Source organism: Eretmochelys imbricata, chromosome 2 (genome assembly GCF_965152235.1).
Source record: "Eretmochelys imbricata isolate rEreImb1 chromosome 2, rEreImb1.hap1, whole genome shotgun sequence".
Taxonomy (NCBI): Eukaryota; Metazoa; Chordata; order Testudines; family Cheloniidae; genus Eretmochelys; species Eretmochelys imbricata.
Genome location: NC_135573.1, coordinates 176,401,012 through 176,425,482, shown reverse-complemented (window position 1 = coordinate 176,425,482; position 24,471 = coordinate 176,401,012). Strand labels below are relative to the sequence as shown.

Genomic DNA, 24,471 nt, shown 5'->3' with positions numbered 1-24,471 from the left:
AATGTATGGGTCTGTAGGACCCTGAAGAGCACCAGTGAGGGAGGGAAGAAGCAGCTCCTGCTGCTGTAGCTGTTGCCACCACCCTGCTCTTGCCCAGCACCCAATTCCATAGCAGCTCCTCACCCCCTTTCTCCTGCCTGCACAACATCAGCAATAGGACAAGGAAAGCAGCAGGCCACAGGGCTCTGGAGGTGGCTTCACAACCCACAGGGAAGTGGTGCTTCTGGTCCCCAGAGCTGAGCACTGGGCAGTCCATGGAGAAAGTAGAGGGAAGGGCAAAGTTCCTTTCCTCCCCACAGCAGCACCAGCTCATAGCAATATTATACAAACAGACTTGAGCTGCAAATGAAGAATATGTTCTCCCACTTCAAACCATGTGAGAAATCGCAGGTGGGCAGAATTAAATGAATTATCCAAATGGGGTGAAGGAGGATGTCATGAATCAACCCAATGAACTGAGCATCAAATCTCTGTTCTAGGCACACACAGACCAGCAAAGACTACAAATAAACAACCCCCTAAACAACCCATTATATAGGGCATGCCAATTAAGAAATGCATTAGGAGGAAGAAGTTGAGAGAAAAGAGCATTATCTGGAGCCGTCCTCCATCACAGAGGTTCTAACATGTAATTGGTGATGAGAACACAGGGGCTAGACTATGCAAAAATATAAAGGGGAAGAGAGGATTCTTCCGATTCCTACACCAACCATCACAATAGTAGCTCTTTTTCTTCTGGAGCACAAGGACAGTGCAAGACTAGCACTCACAGAGGCACTAGCATCCCCAAAGTGGGAGAAAGAAATGCTATAGCCACACAAACCTCTTTACTGGCCAGCAGAGAGCACCCTTCAAAGAATGTGGTAGGGACCACATTGGATTGCACTCCCTCAGAAACAGTGTACATGAGTAGTGAGAGCAGACAAGCCCTCAAACACAATGTCCTCAGGAGCTCCCACGGAGGCAGCGTGCTTCCACAACCACACCGTGCCAGGACATTTTAGCCTACGCCACAATCTAGCCCATAGTTTACAATACACTTGAAGCTGGAGGGAACTGTACTAAACATGTGATTTGTCATACATTGCTGACTTAGATGGAAAATAATGGTCTTTTCTTTCAAATGACATGCCCTGTGCCACTCCACACAAGAAATGAAAAGCACTTCTTTCAGGTTTGCTTGGCAGCCAACAAAAAACACTGTGCAACAACTCTATTTGGGTTTCATTCACAAAAGGCCTCTTCCAGTCAACTTTGTTTATTTGCGTACAAGCTTCTAGAATTTGTGTGCTTAGAGATCAAGATGAAAGGTCACAGCTGACCTGGCAAGTAAAAGATGAAAATTTGCAAAACCATGATTATCACAGAACAGTACACCACTATAGATCCCAAGTTAAGTAGAAGGCCAAGTGAAGGTGAAAGTGACCAATCTGTACAGCAAAGATTCCACAAGCCAACGAACCTGAGGGCTGAGTGATGCAACTATTGGAGGCTGGGATATGCTTGAAATCCACTGCCAAGCCTCAAATCTCCTTTCTAGTTGCTAAAAAGAATCCTACTTCTACGCTATATCCTAGATCTATCCTATGAAAACTTTGACAATCTCAGTGAAGTGTTTAGACATAAATACAGGCCTTAATAAAAAACAAAACAAAACAAAAAAACACCTAAAAAAACCCCACACCCTTTACTCACAGGAGTAGTCCAATTTCATGCCAACAAGGACTTCAGATGAGTAAGGGCTGCAACTTCATGCCTCCAAACACGTATCCATAGGTGGGTAGATGAAAAGCACATGATGAAACATAGCAATATTTTACAATTTGAAGTATGAAGTGTTAGAATGGCATTTATTTCAACACTTTCTACCTCATCAACCATTTACTTCAACACTTGGTAAAGTGCTACACTCAGCTGTTACCATACTCAGCCATTTATTTCACAATATGTTGTGCGTCGTTTGGCTGTTGCCTTGAATAGCTGCTACAGAGAGCTAGAGATATAGGAATATTGGTACACTCCCCTCCAATTGAGAAACAGTAAAATGGATCCCTAGGCATTGTAATTACGAGTTATGACTAGACACGGGGAACCAGCAAGATAAGAGATTAGAAGGTAGAGCTACAAAGCTCACTGGTGTGAAGTTGTCCCATTGACCTCACTGGGTTTTGAACCAAGCTGCCACTGCTGTTTGGGAAAAGGCAGTGTTGAAACAAGGAAGAGGAAACAATCAAGGAAAGGGGATTGTTCGGTTTCTTTGCAGCCTGTCTCTTTTAGTACAAAACAGCAACACACAAGCAGTTTAATTTTGTTAGCTGGGGTGGTGCTTTAGATAGCCATGAAACACCCAAACCCCATTAATATAAAGCCTAAAAAAAACTCTATAATATATCCTTTTGCTCATTTACTTTTACAGGGATCACTGTCCTTTTAAATTTAAGTTTCTGAGAACAGCACCCACCCACCCACAAAGAGTTAGATGTTATTAAACTATGGACAGTGGACCACAGAACACTGCTGGTGGCCACATGGTGTTGGCTCCTCTTCGTTACATCCAGCAGCGAAACTGAATTAAAATACAGCTGAAAGCACATACACATTTTTCTAATATTATTTTTCCATGTTAGCAATTGCTGTCTTTGCCACAAGCTATGCAACTGTGAATGCAGAGAGAGAAGTCCACTAATCTCTGTATTGAAGTGTGGTCCACCCTATGAAAAAACTTGAGAACCCAAGTTGTAAGTGATTCAAGCAGTGTGTTAATAAGGGGTTAAAAGCTACAAAGCAAGCTTTCAAAGAGCAAGGACATTGCAATGGTGTGGCTAACAGAAAGCTAATTGGGTAACTAGGTGTGAATAAAAGGAAGCATAGAGTATGGTCAAGAGGCTCTTGTCCTAAGTACTGAGCTCACTCAAAAGAAATGAAGGCTTGTCCACTAGCAATTCTGAAAATGGTTTACTAGCAGAAGCACTTACATTGCCTTAAGGCAGAATCATGTTCAAGTCTAGCCTCCCAAATGGAGGTCAAACATGGTGCTGAGAAAGGGCTGTATCACAGTTTTAAAGTTGAACTGTGTAGATAGAAACCATGCTGCCTACTTCTAAAACACATTAAGTACCTTAACAAAGCAGAAAGGTGCTGCTCTGACAGGACTAAAAATAAGCTGAACTTTAAAGTTTGCTTTCTGCAGTCTGTGCTGAACATACTGGGATAAATTTTCAGTGATCCTGATACAAGCCAGTGAAATCTTTTCACCCACTCACGTGACCAAGTGTAGAAAGACTACTGCAGTACTGTGGCCTTCTTCAGCAAGCTCATGCATTGCAGAGTAGCCTGAGAAATGTGAAGCTACCAGTCAAGTCTGAAAACTAGTCCTCTGCAGCTCTTGATTACTGTTGTTGTTATTATTTATTTGTATTGTGGTAGCTTCAAGGAGTTCCAGTCATGGACTAGGACTCCATTGTGCTAGGTGCTGTATAAACACGAAGATGGTCAGAGACCAAGTTGCTTGTGCTTTGCCATAGACACTTATGCTATTTCAGGTGAAAAGTTCCTACATATACATACCTTTTTTGTGTGATGTGCAATATCACAATATAAAGACAAAATTATTGCTTCAGAAAGCACTATAGTGTTTTTATAGTATTTAGCATAGCCACGTGGGGGAGACCTAGGGTTTGTTTCCAGAGTATAGAGGACTAGAAACACCCCAAAACCAGCACACTGAGCAACTAGAGAGGAGAGTTGTTTGACATTATCAACCCCGCTAGCCAACTCAGAATTTGACGGAATGTGAAGGGTGCCCAATCCGGTGTTCTGCTGCTGAAAATATGGAGGCATAGCGGTTGTAATGTAGGGCCACCAGGGTCTGTCTAACATGAGTACAGAGGCAGTGACAAGATGCCCACAGGGACCCAAAGGTCCACATGTCGAGGGGCGCAGAAACCTTTAAAAAGGAAGTCTTAAATTCTAAATCACGGACGTTGTCTCCTGCAAAGCAAAACACACACAACAAACAGAAACTATAAAGCATCTAAAAATGTACCTGTCAAATCAAATCGCTGGAAAGGATAAATATTTTAATATCTATAGCCTGAGACTCATAAAAGAGAGCAGCAGCACTGCATTCCATTCTCAGGGTGAGGGAGAAAGGGTCTATGGAACCGGGAAGGGTTTCTTTCTCTCCCCCCCCCCCACCTCTTTTTAAAAACTTTATTTTTAAAAAGGACTTGGCCCACTGCATCTAGGTGCATAAATGGAAGCAGAACTTCACCAAAAATCTGCCCCCAGACGTACATGCGGAGCACTTTGGAAAAGCTGGTCCTACAGACTGCATTGTAATTGTGACTTCCAGTTAAAAATAAAATTACTGGTAAAAGCCCTATAAAATCCAAGGTCAAGATTTACAAACAAAAATTTATTTAAGCCAAAAATTAAAAACAAAACAAACAAAACACGTACCTTATCTCAATTCCTATCCCTGGATCTCTTAGGTCCCTTCTGCCATTGAGGTGCCTACAGCACAGTCTGATTGAAAAAACTTAGGAAACAAAAATGGAGCGAAAGACAAATGTATTTTATATTGCTTTTATGTGCTATCCCCAGCTGTGAATCTATCAGCGCAGGGATCCAGGCAGAGGCAGCCACTCTGATGCCCCAGACTGACTACAGCACATTCCAGTGAGGGGCTCCAAAACAGCGGCAGGACTTCAAAGGAGAGTTTCAGAGTAACAGCCCTGTTAGTCTGTATTCGCAAAAAGAAAAGGAGGACTTGTGGCACCTTAGAGACTAACGAAAGCTTATGCTCAAATAAATTGGTTAGTCTCTAAGGTGCCACAAGTACTCCTTTTCTTTTCTCAAAGGAGAGTGTTGCACTGTGCTGAACATCCCAGCAGCAAAAGCAGTGGGCTGAACACTGAGCAGCACTTTCAAACGTCATAAACTTCGTTTCTGAGCAGTTGTGCAGCTAAAGAGGATACACTGCCCCATCTAAAATTTTGAACAAAAGCTGCCACGGATGCTAGGTTTGGTTTTGAGAACACTCAGATTTCTCTGTCTGTTTGCAACTTTTATAAGGCACATGTCACCATGACAGCAAAGCACCAGAGCTGGTTGAAATTCTTCCAAAATTCAAAATTTTGACAAAAACATTTTTGCTATTTTTCTTTTTACCATTTTCCCACCAACTCTACTAAGCACTAAACTAACATTCAGTTTTGTATTAAACACTTTCTTTCATGAAATGTATTAAAAGCTTGGATTTAACTTTTTTAAACAACCCCTCCATGATGTCAATTTGAAACCACTTCAGAAACTGTTGTAAATGCACAGTATTATTGACTTGGATCAATCCCTCCCATGGAAAATGCTGCAGGAGGGCCTTAAGGAGTAAATCTCTGCAAGGATCCCTCACAGATACACCCCTCCTAATGTCCAATGAGAGAGGTGAAGTTTGGCCCCACAAAGACTGGCCACACCACCTGCCACCCTCCAATCTTGGGAATCCACCAGAGGCCAGAGTTGTGGCAACAGGAATTCTCTGTATCTGCTGCAAACACTGGGAACCCCTGGGGGAACTCAACAGAAAAGATAATATAGGTCTCCTCTGGACCCACTTAGTTTCTGCCATTTATCTCTGCACAGACAACAGACCCAGAGAGTGCCCCCCCAGGATCTGGAGGAGGATGACAGGAACACTGCAAAAGATGCAGCTAACTCCATTCCATGTGAAAGTGAGAGAGTTCTGTTCTTGGTGGGGGGGTTCCTCCACGCACTGATCAGTCAGCAATGACCGAGGCTACTATCATCTTCTCAGTTATAGGTCAGTATCATAACAGAAAGAAAGCTGCCTGTCTCGAGTAGGTAACAAAGAAAGAAAAGTTTTTTTTATTAATGCCCCCAAACTGGAGTTTCTAAATAAAAATTCATATTTGCTAAATAGGATAAAAAAATTGGCAAATGCGTGCTGAAATTTTTTTTCCAGTATATGAACAGGTGCATCCAATGAGCTGCCATTGTGTTGTTACTTTGGTCAAGCCTGAACTGCTCCTCTTTGCCTCTTGGTCACTTTGCAAATTGATTCTGAGATGTCACTTGACACTACAAGATATGATCCAGTGCAGTTATTAAGGGCCTGATCTCCCCACCCAACACAGTGAATAGGAACTGAGGACACTCAGTATCTTGCAAGGTAAACCCTTTAAAATGTAAAATTCCCCCACCCCCAAGAAAATAATGTAAGTTTCAAACACCAGCAGAAACACATTCCTACAGAAAAAGTGGGGCAAGTACTCCTGGAACCTCACTCACTTCACTGGGGCTGCAGAGTTGTAACAGACAGCAGAATTCTGTCTATGCTGTTCGTGAACATCTTTCACAGAGACCTTTAAATCTAAGCCAACTGAAGTGTCCCTGCCTTTTACATAAGCTAATTCTTTGAGCTTTACTAATTAGGAACTAACAGTTCCTTCAGATGAGCTGTGATACCCAGGAAGAATACCAGCAGTATGTTTTAAATCAAAGTGTTTATAATAGGAATGATTCATTTTTTCCATGAGGAACGACAGGCGGCCTTAGCACAGCCATAAAATTGCATGGGAATTAAAACTGGGGAGAGAACAACAAAAGGAATTACCTACCCCAACCCCACCTCTACAGACAGAATTTACACTAACAAGACTCAAAATAACCAATGTTGTATGAAACTTCAGAAATGCAAGGAGATCTGTAACCACGCCAAAAAAAGATTTCCTTAGGGCAGGTTTACACTTGAAAAGCTGCAGTGGTGCAGCTGCACCGCTGAAATGCTTTAGTGAACATGCCACCATGCCAACGGGAGAAGATCTCCCAGTGACATCACGTGGTCTACACCATGGGTTAGGTCGGCAGAACTGCATCGCTCAGGTGTGGATTCTTCACCCCTGAACAATGTAGTTATACCAGTGTCAGTTGGTAGGGCAGACCTGGCCATAGTAAGGACAGAAAAGGTATAGCGTATGAGAGGAAACTATGACGATTTTGTCACCTGCCCTAAAATCTTTTTAAAAGAAAAAGCAGGTTTATGCAATAGATTAAATGGATGTGAGAACTGTGGTTCCAAGAAATCTTCCACTGTAAAGATAAAAATGAAAAACAAAAATCGTCGAGTGCTGCCTTGGATATCTTTTCCCTCTCTTTATCACATCTAAGACAAATGGCGCTGGCCCAAACAGGAAGCCACTCCCTCATTCTCAAATGTTAAATGGTTGAGGTTCTCTAGAGAGGTACATTAAAAGGACTGTCAGCCCCAGAATATGTTTGAGCACTGCTCTTTGAAAATCTAGTCCACTCAAAACATACCTTCATCTCCTCGTTACTCTCTGTAAGAGAGCAATCACCCCCTCAGTGATGGATTTATTCCACACATATGTTGTAAATATTGGAAGTAATAGTTACCATCACTCCTTTTAATTAAAACATAAAAAAATAAAAAAACAAAAAACAAAACACCCTCAAACCCACATATATAGAAGACACGCACATTTACATGTGGAAATGTAAAGTATTTGAGCCCTTTCTAATAACTGCAGCACTTGCAGCGGACATGCATTCCACACACAATTGACTTAAAAGCTCTTTTTTGCTGCAATAAAAATATACAGATGTCCTCTTTCAAAAAAATTATTTTCCCTTTTCCTGTGTTACAGGAAGCCTACCCACACTTTTAAATGCAAAGTGGGTATATATAGAAGCACAAATTAGCCATCTTGAAAAGTCTGTATTTTCCAACCACAGGAAAACTAAGGAATTACTGGGAATGTTTACATACCCAGCTACATTGGATTAAAGCAATATTCTCTCCATCTGCCCAGCAAAGCTGGCAAGAAACTGCGGAAGAAAGTGGACGGCATTTCTGGTTGTTTCTTCACCTGTTGCTACAGTGGGACTGGGATGTGATTACATTATTCAGTGTTCTTCATAAGGACTACTAAAAATGTCAAGCTGAATACAATCACTGATTTGATAAAAGCACGTCTTTTATATATAAATGATGCAACTAATATGAAAAATTAAGTCTGTCTGTCTTCTTTGCTATAAATTTAGCCAGATGCTCATTCATTTAGTTGTCCTCCTGTATCAAATCTATTACAGGTAAGCAGAAATGTGATGGGATTTTATATAGTATTAATTGCTTGAGGGATTTTACAAACCAAAAAGAAAAAACTGTAAAGAAATTCCCTTTAGCAGCAGTGAGGTAGGTCTGTCCAGCTGATGTTTTCATACTTTAGGCGGTTTTGCAGGACTAACTATCCCCCAACCTCTCCTTTGTGCATGCTAGTTATATGCAATCTTTTGTTTTCTATTAACTTACTAAGAACCTTGCTCCCAAAACAATGCTTCTGGGCAGGCCACATCACAACAATGGTAGCCAGGTGCTAATGGTCAAGGAGTGGGCACATTAGATACATTAAACAATGGTGACTGGAAAGGTAACAAGAAAAAAACAAAAACCAACAACAATTCACAACAATTCAGCCGTAGGCTGAGAAGCCAGTATGCACCACACAGTATCACTAGCACCTGTGACTGGTTTAGGAAGGGACACAGCAGCCAGTCAGGGGTCAAAGTAGCATTTGTCATCACTGAAGTCATCTCAGAACTCTCTGCATCTCAGCTCTGCAGAAGTACAGTGCACTCACACAATTGTCATATATTCCCAGAAGTATCTCCATTCATATATTTTGCATTTACATGTGTTAGAAGCTATAATGTGTGAGTCAAATCACCAACGACATGCAAACTAATATTTCTATAGGCTACTGCTTGACAGTAGTAGTTCTTTCTGCATGTTCTGCGTTCTCCTGCAGGCAAGTCTGTCATCAGTACGCTGTATACTCTGCACACTCAAATGATGAGTGACTAACTTCCTTAAAGGGTTTGAACAATATTGGGGGGGGGGGGGCGGACAATGTAGCAACTGAAATGTCATGTTAAAGGAGAGCTGAAAACCCCCACCATCAACTTTTCACTTAACAACTATAAAGATAAGTGTTCATTTTCTTATCTAGCCTCCATCTTTATTAACAATCAAACTCTGTTAAAATAAAGGCAGTTGGTGAGACTTAAGGTTGTGAGAGACACACTTTGATCTGCACCCTGATGAGTGAACATTCCCCTTTGCTGCTAGCCCAACTAATGAAGGGATAGAATTAGCTTTTATCCCTGGCACTTTCTTTAGCAAGAAAACATGCACTAATCAGCTGTCCTCACTAATCAGTGGTCTGGCTAATGACCTTTTGCCTTAAAACACTAAAATTTCTGAATTATGTGGAAAAAAACCCCACAGACTGGCCCCTCTTTGTGGGTCTTTAGCCTATCATCTGGAACTGGAGACTGGAAGGTTAAATGGCAAATCTGTATCCTGACAAGGTGATAAATCTATAATCAAAAGGCACTAGCCTTGACACCTCAAGATGTTCATTATTACACAACTAAATGCTTTTTTTTAAAACTAGAAGCAGATGAAAAAAATTGCTTAACTCCCTCATATTTTGCTTGTGGAGAAATCCATTCCACATCTGTGTTCAAGTGTCAGTTACTTTCGTACTTTTTATTAATGCCTGAGCAGGACTTCAGAAGTTGAAACCATTCACTTTTTTCACTAACGCAGGAGGGACTGTAGCTGGGCAGAAGATGACAAAACAAAACAAAAAAATCTCTTTCCAAAAGATGTGTTCCCTTCTTTCTTTAAATGGTAGTTAAAATAGCTTTTAAATAATTGTTTTAAAGTCTATTTGCTTTTCCTCTCTGCTCTTTTAAAATTAGGCTTTTTTTTTCATGTATTGCTAAGTAGGTGGAGCAAATATAACGTTTGATGGTTCATGAAGATTAGCAACAGATGATACATGCCCTTCTGAAGTCTCTTTTGCAGAGGCCTATGCTAATTTAGGGATACAATGCAACTATTCACAACATTTTCCTACATAAACGAAAAGAGTAACTATTCTTATATTATCTTAGACATATACAGGCAAAATGACTCATCCTGAGAGAGATGAAAAGTGCCAATACAAAATGCAATTAAATATGACAGCTTCAGTATCCTTCCAATCTTGCTTTCTGAAATGAACTTGCATTAAATACTCACGATAATGAGGATCCATGTAACCGTTCCTGGGGTCCATTGCAAAAACCGTCCCACGATAAGGTACAGAAGGCTCAGAAAGGTGCGATATAGATCCATGGATCTCCTTCTTTATTAATGAGGCCCTTTCCTCACTAGATGTTGAAGGCTCTTCACTGATTTTACTGAGGCCTTGCCCACCTTGTGGCTGCATTGTGATTGCGTTTCTTCTCTCTCTGTGATAGGTCTGTCCAGGACTTTCATCCTCTGGGGAAAAAAATGACAACGAGAGAGAAAGAGAGAGAGAGACACTTTTAGACCACTTATAGCAAATAAAATAAAAGTACTTTTCCCCCACTTTTCACCACTTTCCAAGCCGCAATGTAAGTTTGTGACAGTACATGCATGTGTGGTTATGAAAGATGTTCTGGGATACAAGCTGAAAAAACTAGCCCACTCAGACCAAGTGGCAGTTGAGCAGTAGATCATCATCACCCATTCACTGATGCATTTACCAGTGGGGCTATTAATCCTACACGAAAGGACACAAACTTGCTGTTTTCTTGCCTCTGGGACAAGGAGGCTGGAATTTTTGGCCGCTTGACTGGGAGGAAAAAAACAATTTGTCACAAACAGTAGAAGATGAACCCTGCTAGCTGAGACTAAATCAAGTCTAGCCACCCACTGCTGCTTTGTATTTGCCACTGTGCCGCTCCACCCACAAAAAGATGCAATGTTAAAAGACAAGAGCCTGGAGTAATAGAAAAGGCCCTATTCATTAAAATTAAGGTAGATGACAGTATAATGCATTTATCCTGTTCCAGTTACTAAGCAAGCACAAGATAGGAGCAGTGAAGTCACCTGCTATAATAGTATTACCCACATGTGTCGAGATGTACAGACTTTGAGGTTAACACTTTACAGCACTGAGTTGAACATCTTTCACTCACAAATACATAAAAATTACAGTTTACACATATCTGTATGTGACCAATATGGGTGAAATTCAGCTGCCCTGCATGGAACCCAAATAACTTGATTTTCTGTGGCTGACATGCAAAGGACTTAGGAAGGTGAATGCCAATCCCCAACTTGGGGCCAGTGACTAGGCCTGAAGCACATGCCTTGCGCTCGCTTCTCCAGGGGATGGGTTGAAATGGGTGTTTCAGCCTACTCTGCACTACCTGGGTGTGTTGTTATGCCCACGGGATCCATGACATCACTCATTCCGTGGCCCTTTGGCCAGTCTGTCTCCAAGCCACCCTCTGACAGACTTTAACTTAATGTAAGGGGGTGCAAAGGACCCATCCCTGGCTACTCCACCAATGGCTCCCAAACAAAGCTCCACCCTATATGTATTATACACACACACACACACACACACACACATTTAAAGAGACGCAAGCAGTACAGGTGTTCAACCGTTAGCCACATGCTTTCAGGTACCTTTCACGTGATACATAAGACTTCAAAGTTCCATCATCTACACACATATCTAGCGTAAGTACCCTTCTGACATATATCATTGCTTATATAAGGGCGGGAAGAGAGCTGGTTAACAATTCTATCATCACTGGCTGGAGTCCTGACCTATATCTACAAAGTCAGAACATTTGGTCTCCAGATTCCTGTTTCCAGAAGGCCCACTTTATAAATATGATAAATATTGCCCTACATAAATATTAAGAAATATGTTCACAAACAACTGCAGAAAACTGTTCAGGAGCTCATCAAAAATTCTGGTGCAAAAACAGATAACAAGAACACTAACCGAAAACAAATTTAGGAAGGAAAAAAAACTTATGCGGCACTATTTTATAATTGATGCACCAAAAAAAGAACGGTTCAGAATGATAAGAAGAATCCAGCTTTAACTGTCAAAGTCCAGAACATTCAAAGTTCTGGCTGAAACTTCATCTTTAACTCCCCCTCTTGTGCCTACTCAGTACAGGGATAAGAAAGGGCATAAGCCTAATTCTAATCTCCCACAAATTCTGCATCAGTGTGACTCCACTGACTTCAGTCAAGTTACCCCTGATTTTCACTGCTATAAGTGAGTTCAGAAAGGGGGCCTGTGCATACAGCAATATCTAATTGCACCAGGCTGAGTTCTGGCCACTATCTAAACGCTTTTATCAGTCTACAACTTTATTTTAAATGTAGCGTTTTGGGCGCATTTTTTCCCCAAAAGTAGCAAAGAAAAACATCAATGTAGTTTGTGTAGATGTATGGATTATTTTTACATTTGCAATTATCGTATCAACCAGCTTCCGAAGAGGAGCTAGTCATTGGGCCCAGATCCTCCATGGTCTCCCATATGTGCGCTGAGGACTTGCGGGATTGGGCCCATGGTGAAGTAGTTAATATAAACAGGGACAAAAATATTGTAAAGCTGACAATCTTTGCCTGTTTTTTTTCCTTTGTGTTAATATGCATAAGCACTACTCTGTCCTCTGGATTAATGGAGTTTAAAGTTTTCATATTTTTACACTGAAGCTGTTTTTAGTTTACAACTTATATTAGGTTTTATAAAACTGCTTGTATAAAACTTTTTTAAAAAGTCCAAGTAATTTTTCCACCAATTTTCTCTCTGGCTCAAGCCTTTTATATTAAATTTCACCTTAGAGTGAACTTTTGCAGATGAGATGCAAACTCTTAAAAATAGGGGATTACATTCTATTTGAAATGCTGACAGACCCTTAACTAGAGCAGGGCTAACCTATGCTACTATACTATGATGAAGTGATTTGTATAGCAACATAATCAATTTGAAAATCAGATAAGGATTTCATTTCTTTTGCTCTTCGTGTAAAGTTAACATTTGTTAAATTGCCATCCCAGAATAGAACAAGAAGTCCATGTCTGTTTGAATAATTCAGTTTTATTCTGTCCCTCTTAAGACCTGCATGTGTCAAGAATCAAGGCACCAATTACTGGTATGAAATGAGATGATTTTTTTAAAATTGCTGACTGAATTCAAACCTACTTTTAGTAACTTTGAAAATTAAAGCAAAATGTGTTTCATTTTAATAAATAGCTCTGAAAAAGGAGAAAAAAGAGAAAAAATATTTTCCAACACCAACAAATTATTTTTCCTCATCATAAAAATAATGCTTACTGTTTAGCCAGTCAATCATTTTTGAACACTGCTTCCCCTCTAAATAGTCACCCAGAAATATTTTTTAACTAAACACCATGGCATTTTTGCAATAATAAGGAAATCCAATGGATAAACATTTTGTTAAGAGTTTACTTCATGCTCTGCACCACAGAGGTGCTTTTGATATGGGAGCAGATGAAAAACTTGACAGTACACGCACTCCAGAATACAAATAGCCAAGTGATTTGAAAGAATTCTCTATACACTGAAGGGAAACTTTTCTTGCAATAATTCTGCCTGCTCTTATAACTGCAGTAAAACCACTTCAGCGAGCCAAAAGCTGTCTAATCTCATTCTGTTTCAGCTGAATTGTTCAATAAAGTTTAAGAGTAAGTGCAGACAAGCTGCACCAGGCCAAATTATTGACAGAAACATACCGTCCACCATGGCAACAAGTGGGAATCTATAGCAAAAATGTAAGCAAACAACTCACTTCTCTAGTAGCATCTGCCAATAGATTCTTACAGCCAAACACAAGACAACGGTTACTGCTATCCTATGTTTAAAAAACGGCCTGCTTTAGGTCCAAAAGAAACATCCGATTTACTAAAAAGTTTCAGAGAGATGAATGATTTGAAGTCAAAGGGCCCGATTCTCCTCTCACACCTGTTTTGTACCCCCACTTTTTAGCACAGTTTCTCTTGACTTACTGAGGTGTTACAGAAAAAAGAATCAGTCCCAAATGATAAATTTGTATTAGCTTCTCCTTCTCCTCATGTGTTCCCACTGAATGATAACTAGCTGGCAGCCACAAACACGTGTAACAAGTACCCAGTCTGGAGCTATCAAATTAATCCAAGATTCTCCCATCTAATGGGAAATATATTTGTTCTTGGTATTTAGCCATAATCATTTTTTTAAATATAGCATCAAAGAATACTTTGTTTCATTAACAAATCTTTTCAAAAAAGCTTGTAATCGATCTACATGCCTAAGCAAATACATTTTTAATTACTTATTTTGTGTGCCTAACAAAAATGAAAAAAAAAAATAAGGGAAACAAACATGAACATGTCAGTCCACTGAACTTCTTGTCTCTATTAAACTTTTGTTTGTTTGTTTTCATTAACATTCTGCAGACACAAGTGGAAACTTTTTTAGTTCAAGCGTTTTAAAGTCAGTGATAAAATCAGTTTCAAACCATTGCTTAAGATGCTGAAGCTCCCCTCAACAAAATTCTGAGATACCCACATTTAAACAACAAGTCATTATTGTAGCAAAGACTGCATAGGTTAGCCTTCATAATCATATTTCTATATGCAACTTGCAACTAGCATTATTGTCTTTCAACTGATTAAGGAGGACGTCATCTGGGTAAGAGAACAGACAACATACTTACAACTCAGTCCAAAAGACCCTGGCTTACTCTCTCCAAGCTCTTCTCTTGACCGAAATTCTCGAGCTACGGGTATGTGGACATTCCTCTCTCTCTCCCTCCCTCTTTCTATCTCCCTCCCTCCCTCTCAGAGGCAGTGCTTCTCCCATTAGAGGAATTAAAAGTGGTTGGTGCCATGCTAAATTTAACAAGCTCATTAGTATTCTTCCTGTGTGCTTCCTAGTGAACTCTCTCTATTCAAGCAGCTCTCTCTAGCTGAGGGGGTCAGGCGGCTAATCATTAAATCAAACTAATGTCACCCTATCACAATCGGCCTAAGAGAAGGAGGGTTTATTATTTCAGTTTATGCTAAATAAACGGTTTTACAAATGGTCTCCAAGCAAGGTCAACAGCAGCTTCAATTACAAGACAAACTTAACAAGAGTTGCTATAAACCAAGTGCTCCGTATTGACTTAAGCACAAGCTCTGCTCCGCATATTGCCACTAGCAGGATTGTACAGGAATGCATATTGTAAAATAAAGGAAAGGGTAATCTTTTCTTTGCCAGAATTTGTGACTGCACAGAGACTGCTCATTCACCTCTCCCCAACCAGCTAGCTGCTCAGCTCAATTCACCCTACACAAAGGCTGAAGACCAGACCTCAATGGACCGAGTGAAACATGTTCAAAACTAGGCTCTCTATTGTGACTGAATTTCTTAACATCTTTTCAAAAAGCGGAGAATGCCTTGAGGCTAAAGGAAGAAACAGGCTAATGGTGAATTGGGAATACTGAGCAAATTTCAGAGCCCTTTCCTCCTAGCTTTTGAGGTTGAAAGCAAGCTCTTTCCTTTCAAGTTTCAAAGTCCTTTTTCCTCCCGCAGTGTCACAGAAGGATTTGAAAAGAAGGTAATTGTGCTCACAGTCTCCCTGATCAGAGCTTACGTCCTATTTCTGGTATTTCGGAATACTTCTTGCAATAATGGTGCATATAGCTCAATCCCTTAACCGTCCTGCACTCTGCAATTGCTCATTAAATGAACAATTGCTGGTATAAAATGCCTTTTATGTTCAAGGTCTGGATATAAGATAAGCATTCTAGTACTCTAAATTTGGTTTACTAAGGAAACTCTCCATCATTAAATTACAAAACTGTAGTCAGAATATCAGTTTTTCCCAGAAAAGTAGCATTTTTGGTTGCTGTGAACCAAAATGGTGGAGGGGGGGAGTGTAAAAAAGATTGAATAATCAGATTCTTAATGGAATATATATCTAATAAAGAAGCCATTTCCCTTGTGTTTAAAAAGGTCTGTGTTTTTGAGACCCAGTATTTTGCTATTTAGAATGATGTAATAGAGCCATTGCCAACCTCATTAGGATATGGGTGTCCTAAGTTTCTTGCATACATACATAGATCACCACTTTTTGACCACCCTCAAGCAAAAAGCAAGCAAAAAACAAAACAGGTAAATATATTTTGCTGGAAAAATACACCTGTAGAATTATGGCTGATTTATTTTATAAATTCCACAGTACGTGTATTAACTAAAAATTTTCTTCCTATATGTAGGAAAGTTTAAATCCAGCACCTTGGTCCCAAGAGTGTTATTTTTTTACATTCTGAACAATTGCACACATGAGGTGATTTAGAGAGAATGACACAGATATGTATTACAAAATTCTTAATGAGTTATAAAAGATACAATCAAGCCATATCACAGGCTACAAAAACTGATAGATAATAAGAACTATGCTTACTTTATTCGCAGTGCTTGAACATACATTGTACAAACATTTTGTGCCTTACAAATAATATACCTTATCTAAACTAACAACTTAAAATAGACAGTTTTATGTTCCTGTTTGTAATGGATTTTCGATTTAGTTATTTTTTTCACTATCATATGTGTGGCATTTTCCAAACATTAATTGAGACCTTTAGAATATGGATACACCGTTTTCCCCTGCTTTTCTTAACATCCTGTTCCTTTCTGTTGTCTTTTTAAAAATTTCTGCAGAAATAAAAGAAATTGAACTAACTGGAGAAGAGTTACTGTGAGAGGTACTAACTATGGACTTGAGCTTGTCGACACTGTCAGGTGTAGTAGAGCTTACTACTGTAAATAGTCCCATAAGCATAATGCCAGGTAGCAAGAGTTTGCAGAACTGGGCCTTTCTTTGTGATATGAAAATTTTACAAGATAGTATATCACTATTATAATGACCATGAAGGTAATTTTAATATTATAATAGTGCACACAGTACAGCTCAAATTTGCATTCAATCTTTTGTTTCAAAACTGAGCACAAGCCCAGAACACTCTGTAACAATGCAACCCCTATACTTTATGGAGTATAGGGCTTGATCCTGCACTCTTTGAAATCAATGTCAAAGCCCCTACTGACGTCGGTGGTGCAGAATCAGGTCCAGGTAGAGTCCAAAGTCACATTAACATCAGCAGGATCAGGCCCAAATTCTTCTTGAGCTACATCATTGAGTGCCCTGGGAATAGCATGTGGAAGTTTAGAACTCTTCTAAATTGTCTGAACAACAGAAGAACTTTCTTTAGCTGAAGTCAGTGACTAGCTAGATTTTTTTTACCCAGGAGAAAAATTAAATGTAGAAGGAAATTTAGAGCCCAGCTTTCAGTCTGCTGCAAGCAAAACCCCATTGGCTTTAACTGGGTTTCTCTTTGTAGGACTGCAGCATTGGGCTCATATTGCTAAAATGAAAAGTGCTTAAATAAACCTGATTAACTACAAAAGACCAGTTTAAGCTGTCAAATCATAACCAGTATATTCCCCGTATGCCACAGAAAAGGGATGCAAAGAGACTGTCTGGACCCATGCAGGTGCACAGAGGCACCGCAAGTCAGTCCGCAGCTGTGGAAACCATCTTGTTGAGTACAGGCTCCCCTGCTGCTTGTGTTCTCACACATAAAAGGGAAAAAGTGTGGGCAGAGAGCAGGGCCAGGCTGCCTTGCACTAATCCAGTGCAGAGAATTCATGGGGCAGAAAAAGAAACTACACCTGCATATTACTGAAGTTAAACACTGGGGGCTTGAGCCTTTCCATTGACTTCTACAGGCTTTGGACCAGGTCACCGAAGCTGCTTGCAGCGTACAGAATTCCTGTACAATCCTACGAGTCAATCTGACTGCTGCTGCCCAAGTGAGTAATCTACCCAGCCACAGCAAGAGCCTGATCCTGAGAGATGCTGAGCATCCTCAGCACCCACTGAAGTCAATGGGAGTTGAGCGCCCTCAGCACTTCGCAGACCCAGGGGCTCCAAAGAAGCAGGAGCCTGCTTCTGAAAGAGCTGGGTTGGGATCTAAATCTGCACAGGCTTTAAAAGAGCAAATAAATACAATTGAAATCCAAATAGCTGAAAATCACTTTTCTTCCTTGCTGACTTCAGAGCTAAGTGTTTCTCCCATTACAGACAGTGGGTTATTGCTCTGACACTTAATGCCATTCAGCGAGTAGAGCCCCTGCACTCCGTTTTAGGTGTTTGTGACGTCACTTTGTTTGTGACTGCTGCAAGAGAAACACAGAAGCCCAGTTATCAGCAGGTGATGAGCTTTTAAATTTACCTTCTACTAGAAGGCCCAAACCCTGCTTGCTTTCCTTGCACAAGTAATCCCAGGGGTTCTGTGGAACTACTCATGCAAGTAAGGCAAGAGAGATTTAGCCTCACTCCCAGCATCAGAAAAGTTCAGGTGGCTGGGTAAGAATGGTATATAGACTACAAACCATCTCTGAGATGCTTGTTGACATATGGAAACGTTCTAGTGACTGCTTAGCTTGCTGAGAAAGAATCTCATAGCAGTTGCAGAATCACTACATAGCTCCAGCAAAAAAAGAAGAAAAAACTAAATACAGCAGGGGTAGACATCTACAGTCATAGTTAACTGCCAAATTTGCAGACACTGAGCTGTACAATTTCTCCCTTTCAATTTGTGTGATTTAATTTTAATTTATATTTTTATAATCATTTAAATTTTTTTTAGTACCGCTACTTAAGAAATGAGAAGGGTTAACATAGTCACAAATAAAAGCTTGGGTTTTTTTACCGCTATTTATAAGAAGTATCTCCTTCCCTATGAAACTCTGCAAAGACAGCAAGTTACTGTAAGTCAGCCTCAGCAAACTAAAATGTTTGCTTTGAGTCTGCTGAACAGAGCTAGGATCAAACTTAGCAGTTTAAACACATTTCCAGGCCTACTGCTCTCCCCCAATATTTAAACGCTTCAAAGGCCAAGATTCGTAAATATACCTTGGAGAAAAGTGACTACATACTTTATGATCTGACCACTGGCAACTACTTCTCAGGAAGGAGAATCATTCTCAACTTCTTGCAAAGCACTGAAAGGCTCCTCTGATTAAGAATTTGAAAATGTTATGAAGTTCCTTCTGTTAGCCAGTTATTAGACTGTTAGTCACTGCTTACTTTGAGTGAGCTAATTAGTCACATCAAAGAAGCTACAATAACTTCCCAGGAGAGGGGTTTTTTTTTTTTAAATGTATTTCTTAATCATCTGATACCCACAGATAAGCATAAATGTGCTAACAGTTGTATGTTGTATATGCTTGTGTGGTTGTGTATATTAATTAATTATATTATATAGACACAAACTATACTCCGGCTTACACCCTACCCAAACGTAATGGCTTCAAATGAGGTTGCATGAGGTATATATAAAATGTAAACTTACACACACAAATGTGTATTTCTACATATCATATAAAATGTCTATTGACCATTTAAAAAAAACTATAATACTACAAAACAAATTTTAAAACATATCAGGTTTGGGATGGGGGAGAGCAGTTAAAAGCCCTGTAAGCCAAAACAGTTGATTTTTAAATAAAACATTGCTGGCCTTAAAAATATTGCTGGCCATTATGCAAACTAGGCCCTTCTAAAAATGACTGTTATTAATAAGTGGAAGCTGGCAACCAAACAGTCCTGTGTCTTTATTTTTCTCCCCCTTGAATTTAGAAGGAGCTAAGTTGATGGTCCTGGACCATGAAGTCATCTGTTTATCCACCAAACAGGTACAGCAAGTGCAAGGGTTCAGAGGCCGCCCACCCTGCCCACTCCATACCCTTCAAGTCTCTCTCTCTCTCTCACACACACACACATCCCAATAAAAACCCCTCCCACCTGAAAAAACGGTTACCTACCATTTCATAACTGTTGTTCTTTGAGATGTGTGGCTCATGTCCATTCCATTCTAGGTGTGCACGCCCACGTGCACAGTCATCAGAGATTTTTGCTTTAGCAGTATCCATAGGGTCGGCTACGGCACCCCCTTGAGTGCCGCGCTCATTCGTTGATATATTAGGCGCCGCCGGCCCTACGCCCTCTCAGTTCCTTCTTGCCAGCAACTCTGACAGAGAGGCAGGAAGGTGGGTAATGGAATGGACATGAGGAACACATCTCGAAGAACAGTTACTAAAAGGTAGGTAACCGTTTTTTTCTTCTTCAACTGCTTGCTCATGTCCATTCCATTCTAGGTGACTCACAAACAGTATCCTCAGAAGTGGGCTTGGAGTTCACAGTCTTGCGGCTTGCAGCACTGCTCTACCGAAGCCAGCATCGTCCTGGGTCTGCAGGGTAAGTGCATAATGGGATGTGAATGTGTGGACAAATGACCAGGTGGCCGCACTACAGATGTCCCAGATAGGTACTTGGGCTAGGAAAGCTGCTGATGAGGCTTGTGCCCTGGTGAAATGGGTGGTTATGATCGCTGGAGGGTGCACCTTTGCCTGATCGTAGCAGCAGCGAATGGAGGCAGTGATCCAAGAAGAAATTCTTTGAGCAGACACTGGACGACCTTTCATCCTGTCGGCCACCATAACAAACAATTGTGTTGACTTGCGAAATAGCTTGGTCCTTTCAACGTAAAAGGCTAGCACCCTCCTGACGTCTAGGGAATGCAACTGATGCTCCTCCAATTTATGCGGCTTTGGAAAAAAGACAGGTAAGTAAATATCTTAGCCTGTATGAAACTGTGAGACCCTCTCGGGCAGGAAAGCCAAGTGTGGCCGCAGCTGGACCTTGTCTCTGTAAAAGACAGTATAGGGTGGTTCTGAGGAAAGAGCCCTAATTTCAGAGACCCTGAGGGCAGATGTTATTGCAACCAAGAATGTGACCTTCCAGGAAAGAGAAGGAGAGAGCAGGAAGCTAGAGGCTCAAAGGGGGTCCCGGGAGCCGTGACAGTACAAGGTTCAGGTCCCACAGAGGGACAGAGTCCCTGACGTGCTGCTAAAGGCACTCAAGACCCTTGAGGAACATGGAAGTCATGTCCTGGGCGAAAACCAACCTACCCTCAAGCGGCGGATGGAAGGCCAAGATAGCAGCCAAGTGGACCTTAACAGATGAAAGGGACAGGCCTTGAAGCCTGAGATGCAGAAAGTAGTCCAGGATTAACTGCAGTGAGGCCCACTTGGACTGAATGCCTTTATCTGAGGTTCAACAAGCGAACCGCTTCCATTTGGTCAGGTAGGTGGCTCTGGTGGAAGGCTTTCTGCTGCCCAACAGAACCTGTTGGACGCCGGTCGAGCACTCCTGTTCTTCCGCATTTAACCATGCAGCAGCCAAGCCGTCAGGTGCAGCGCTGCCAGGTTTGGAGGCAGAAGCCTGCCTTGGGTTTGGGACAACAGCTCCAGCCGGAGCAGCAGCTGTAATGGAGCAACCACAGAGAGGTCCAGCAGCATGCTAAACCAGTGCTGGCGCGGCCAAGCCGGTGCGATGAGGATCACCTTTGCCCTGTCCTGCTTGATCTTCATGATGACTCTGTGAATTAACGGCACCGGAGAGAAGACATACATCAGAGCCCCCGACCATGGGAGCAGAATAGGATCTGACAGGGAGCCTCTGTCGATCCCCCAAATCGAGCAGAAAACGTGGCATTTCCTGTTCTGCCGGGATGTGAACAGGTCCACCGAGGGAGTCCCTCACACCTGGAAGATGAGGCAGGCCACCTCCAGATGAAGTGACCATTCATGGCAAGACGTGAAGGTCCAGCTGAGGAGATCTGCTGAAGCGTTCCTGGCCCCGGGGAGGTGTGCGGCTACGATATATTGCATCCCTGGCCCCGGGGAGGTGTGCAGCATGTTGTACACAGAGGTCCCAGAGCCTAAGGGCTTCTTGGCAAAGGGCAGACGATCTGGCTCCGCTTGTTGATACAGACCATAGCTACTATATTGTCCATCAGGACCTGAACCACCCTGCTTCTTATGTGAGGTAGGAAGGCTTGGCAGGCCAGACAAAATGCCCTGAGCTCCCTGACATTGATGTGTAGGGAGCAATCGTGACTCGACCAATGACTTTGTCTGCTGAGACCACCCAAGTGGGCTCCCCACCCCAGGTCCAATCACCCAATGGTCTGAGGTCAGCTGTGACTAGTCTGACCAGAAGGGGCACAGGCAGTGGAGGAAAGAGTAGGAGGGTGGATCCCGGGATGTAACTGGGGTGCCGTCCTCGAGTGCACCATCAAAATTCCTGCTTCTGGCCTCCTTGGTTCCTGAAAGGCCCAGGCTGAGCAGATGAACGCTAAGATGACAGATGTCCCCACTTACACACCTTGTCTCTATCCTTTTTCCTGTAGGTGCTCAGCCAGGGAGCTCCCCAGGACCTAGACTGGGGATGCAGAGGAGGCGGAGAACGGAATGGCTTCCTGACCTGCTGAGGGGTATGAAGGCCCAAGGAGTGGAGGGTGGCACGGGAGTCTTTAAGGCCATGGAGCCTTGCATCCATGAGCTCGGAGAAGAGCCCTGCCCCCTCAAATGGGAGGTCCTTCATCTCCTGGGATACCCTGGAGGACTGTAACCAGGAGCTGCGCCTCATGACCACCGCAGAGGTGACCACCCTGGTCGCTGAGTCCCTAGCGTCCCAGACCATCTGGAGGGCCCCTCTCACCACCGCTGTGCCTCCTTCCACTAAAGCAGCAAACTCCTGGGCTCAGTCCTTCGGGAGGGCCTCCTTGAATTTGCTGACTAAGTACCTACCAATTATATACAAAGAAGATGGACAGTGGGTTGTAAAGAACCGCTAACGCTCTTGCAATGCAAGACGAGGTGCTCAAACCAACTGTCAGGGGTGGTAAGAAGGAACTGAGAGTGTGTAGGGCTGCCAGCGCCTGATATACCAGCGCATGAGTGCAGCCTTCAAGAGAATGCCACAGCCAACGTTAAGGATACCGCTAAGGCAAAAAGTCTCTGATGACTGTGTATGTGGGCACGCACACACCTAAGAGAAGAATTGACATGAGCAAGCACTTGAAGAAGCAGCAGCAATTTCCTGAAAACTCTGAAAAATCATCTCCCGCAACACATACCCTTCTGCTCGCTCGCCTACAGGTTTCTCTGCTGGGGCGGGGGGGTGCACTAACCCATTGTACAGAGATGCATATGGCCATATTACAGCTGCACATATATATGGGCTTAAATTCCAATCTGCCCTTAAATCCCTCTATCATCAGATTTAAGTGTATTCCAAGGTGGTTCCAAGGGACTGGTGCATAGGGATGGGCAAAAATGAAAGAGAAATGGAGGTTTTGGAAGGAATGCAAAGAACAAGTTTCTTCTATCGTAGTTGGACTCCCCAAAGGTACAAGTTTAGGGGCCTCAAAGGATAGTTATACATACAGCTATAATGTATATACTTATCCTGGCTCTCATTTTTAGCCTGCTTAAATCCTAGTCCCACCAATCCCCTCACCCAGAGAAGGAATAACCTTCAAAGCTTTGCAGAGCAGGTTTGGGTCAGATAAAAACTGAATAATTAAGATGGTTAACCTATGTTTGTAGAGCTTCAGAGCTCCCAATCCCCAGAAATGTGCCATCTCCCTTGCCTAATCACCCCTCTTCATAAACAAGCTCTGTGACCCTCATACTCTCCCCTCCGCCTGATGCTGTTGGAAGGGCTCATGCTTTCACCAGAGGAGAAGCCTGAACAGCCTGTATTCACCACTAAGGTCTTGGAGGGGCAGATAAAGGCCATTAGTTCTTCTGGATCTTCAAGGGCTAGCTCAGTACCCCTTCCTCTTTTATTTTGGGAGAGGGGGCCATTCAGCCTTAAGCCCTGCCTCCTTTTTCCCAACCCCATCCCTCTACACATCCATGGTACTCTGACATTTTCTGAGTTGAGAGTAGGACGGTTTTCTTCTCCCCACCACTGTGCAGTAGAAGGACTATAAAATAGCATGGAGATAGAGATGGTTCTTAACCAAATATTTTCAGGGCTCAAAAGAAGGCTCACTATTAGTTGGAGTGTAGGGATGAGCAAAAGTGCTTTGAGAATTAGTTTTTTCAGACAATTCTGCCCATCCCTACTTTCACCCCTCTAGTCTTAATGCGCTATAATATTTTTCAACACTTCAGAATCTTGTTAATGCCTTAGGCCTGTCTTTTTAACACTTTAATTCTATTAAATTAATCCCAAATTGCTAACCATCTTTAGGGATATCATATATTTCAAATCATCATTATGTGATGTATGTCTGAGGATGGATGAACAGACAGATAATCAGGAATGAAACTTGTAACTTCACAGAGGAAGTTTCAGAAACATTTTATTAAACTTCCGGCTTTCACGCTGAATTTATTTGCTGTGGTAGGTTCAAATCAGAATTTTAAAGTTATTAATCATGTTTCAGTGGTTCCAGAAATGTACACTTGAACAAAAGAACATTTCACATTTTTCTTTTTTTTTTTGGCATTTTGATTTGCAAGTAATACCCTAATTATTTTGTGTAAAACTAAACAAATCAGCTTCACAAAAAAGAATAGTTAAATAAGTGTATGCTTTATGGAAAGTGAGGGGGAAAACACTTGAAAGCAACTTCACTTGGATTATTTAGAAACAAGCATACACAAAAATTTCACT

The 24,471-nt window shown here is 41.8% G+C and overlaps 1 protein-coding gene across 1 annotated transcript in view; it reads right to left on the bottom strand.

The window, feature by feature from the left end:
• The window catches only part of GLI3 (GLI family zinc finger 3), a 223,866-nt gene that overhangs the window by 144,533 nt on the left and 54,862 nt on the right, over positions 1–24,471 (bottom strand). Inside the window, exon 2 of the mRNA XM_077809222.1 lies at positions 10,127–10,369. Within this exon, the coding sequence (XP_077665348.1) occupies positions 10,127–10,369 (243 nt within the window). The remainder of the gene's footprint in view (positions 1–10,126; positions 10,370–24,471) is intronic.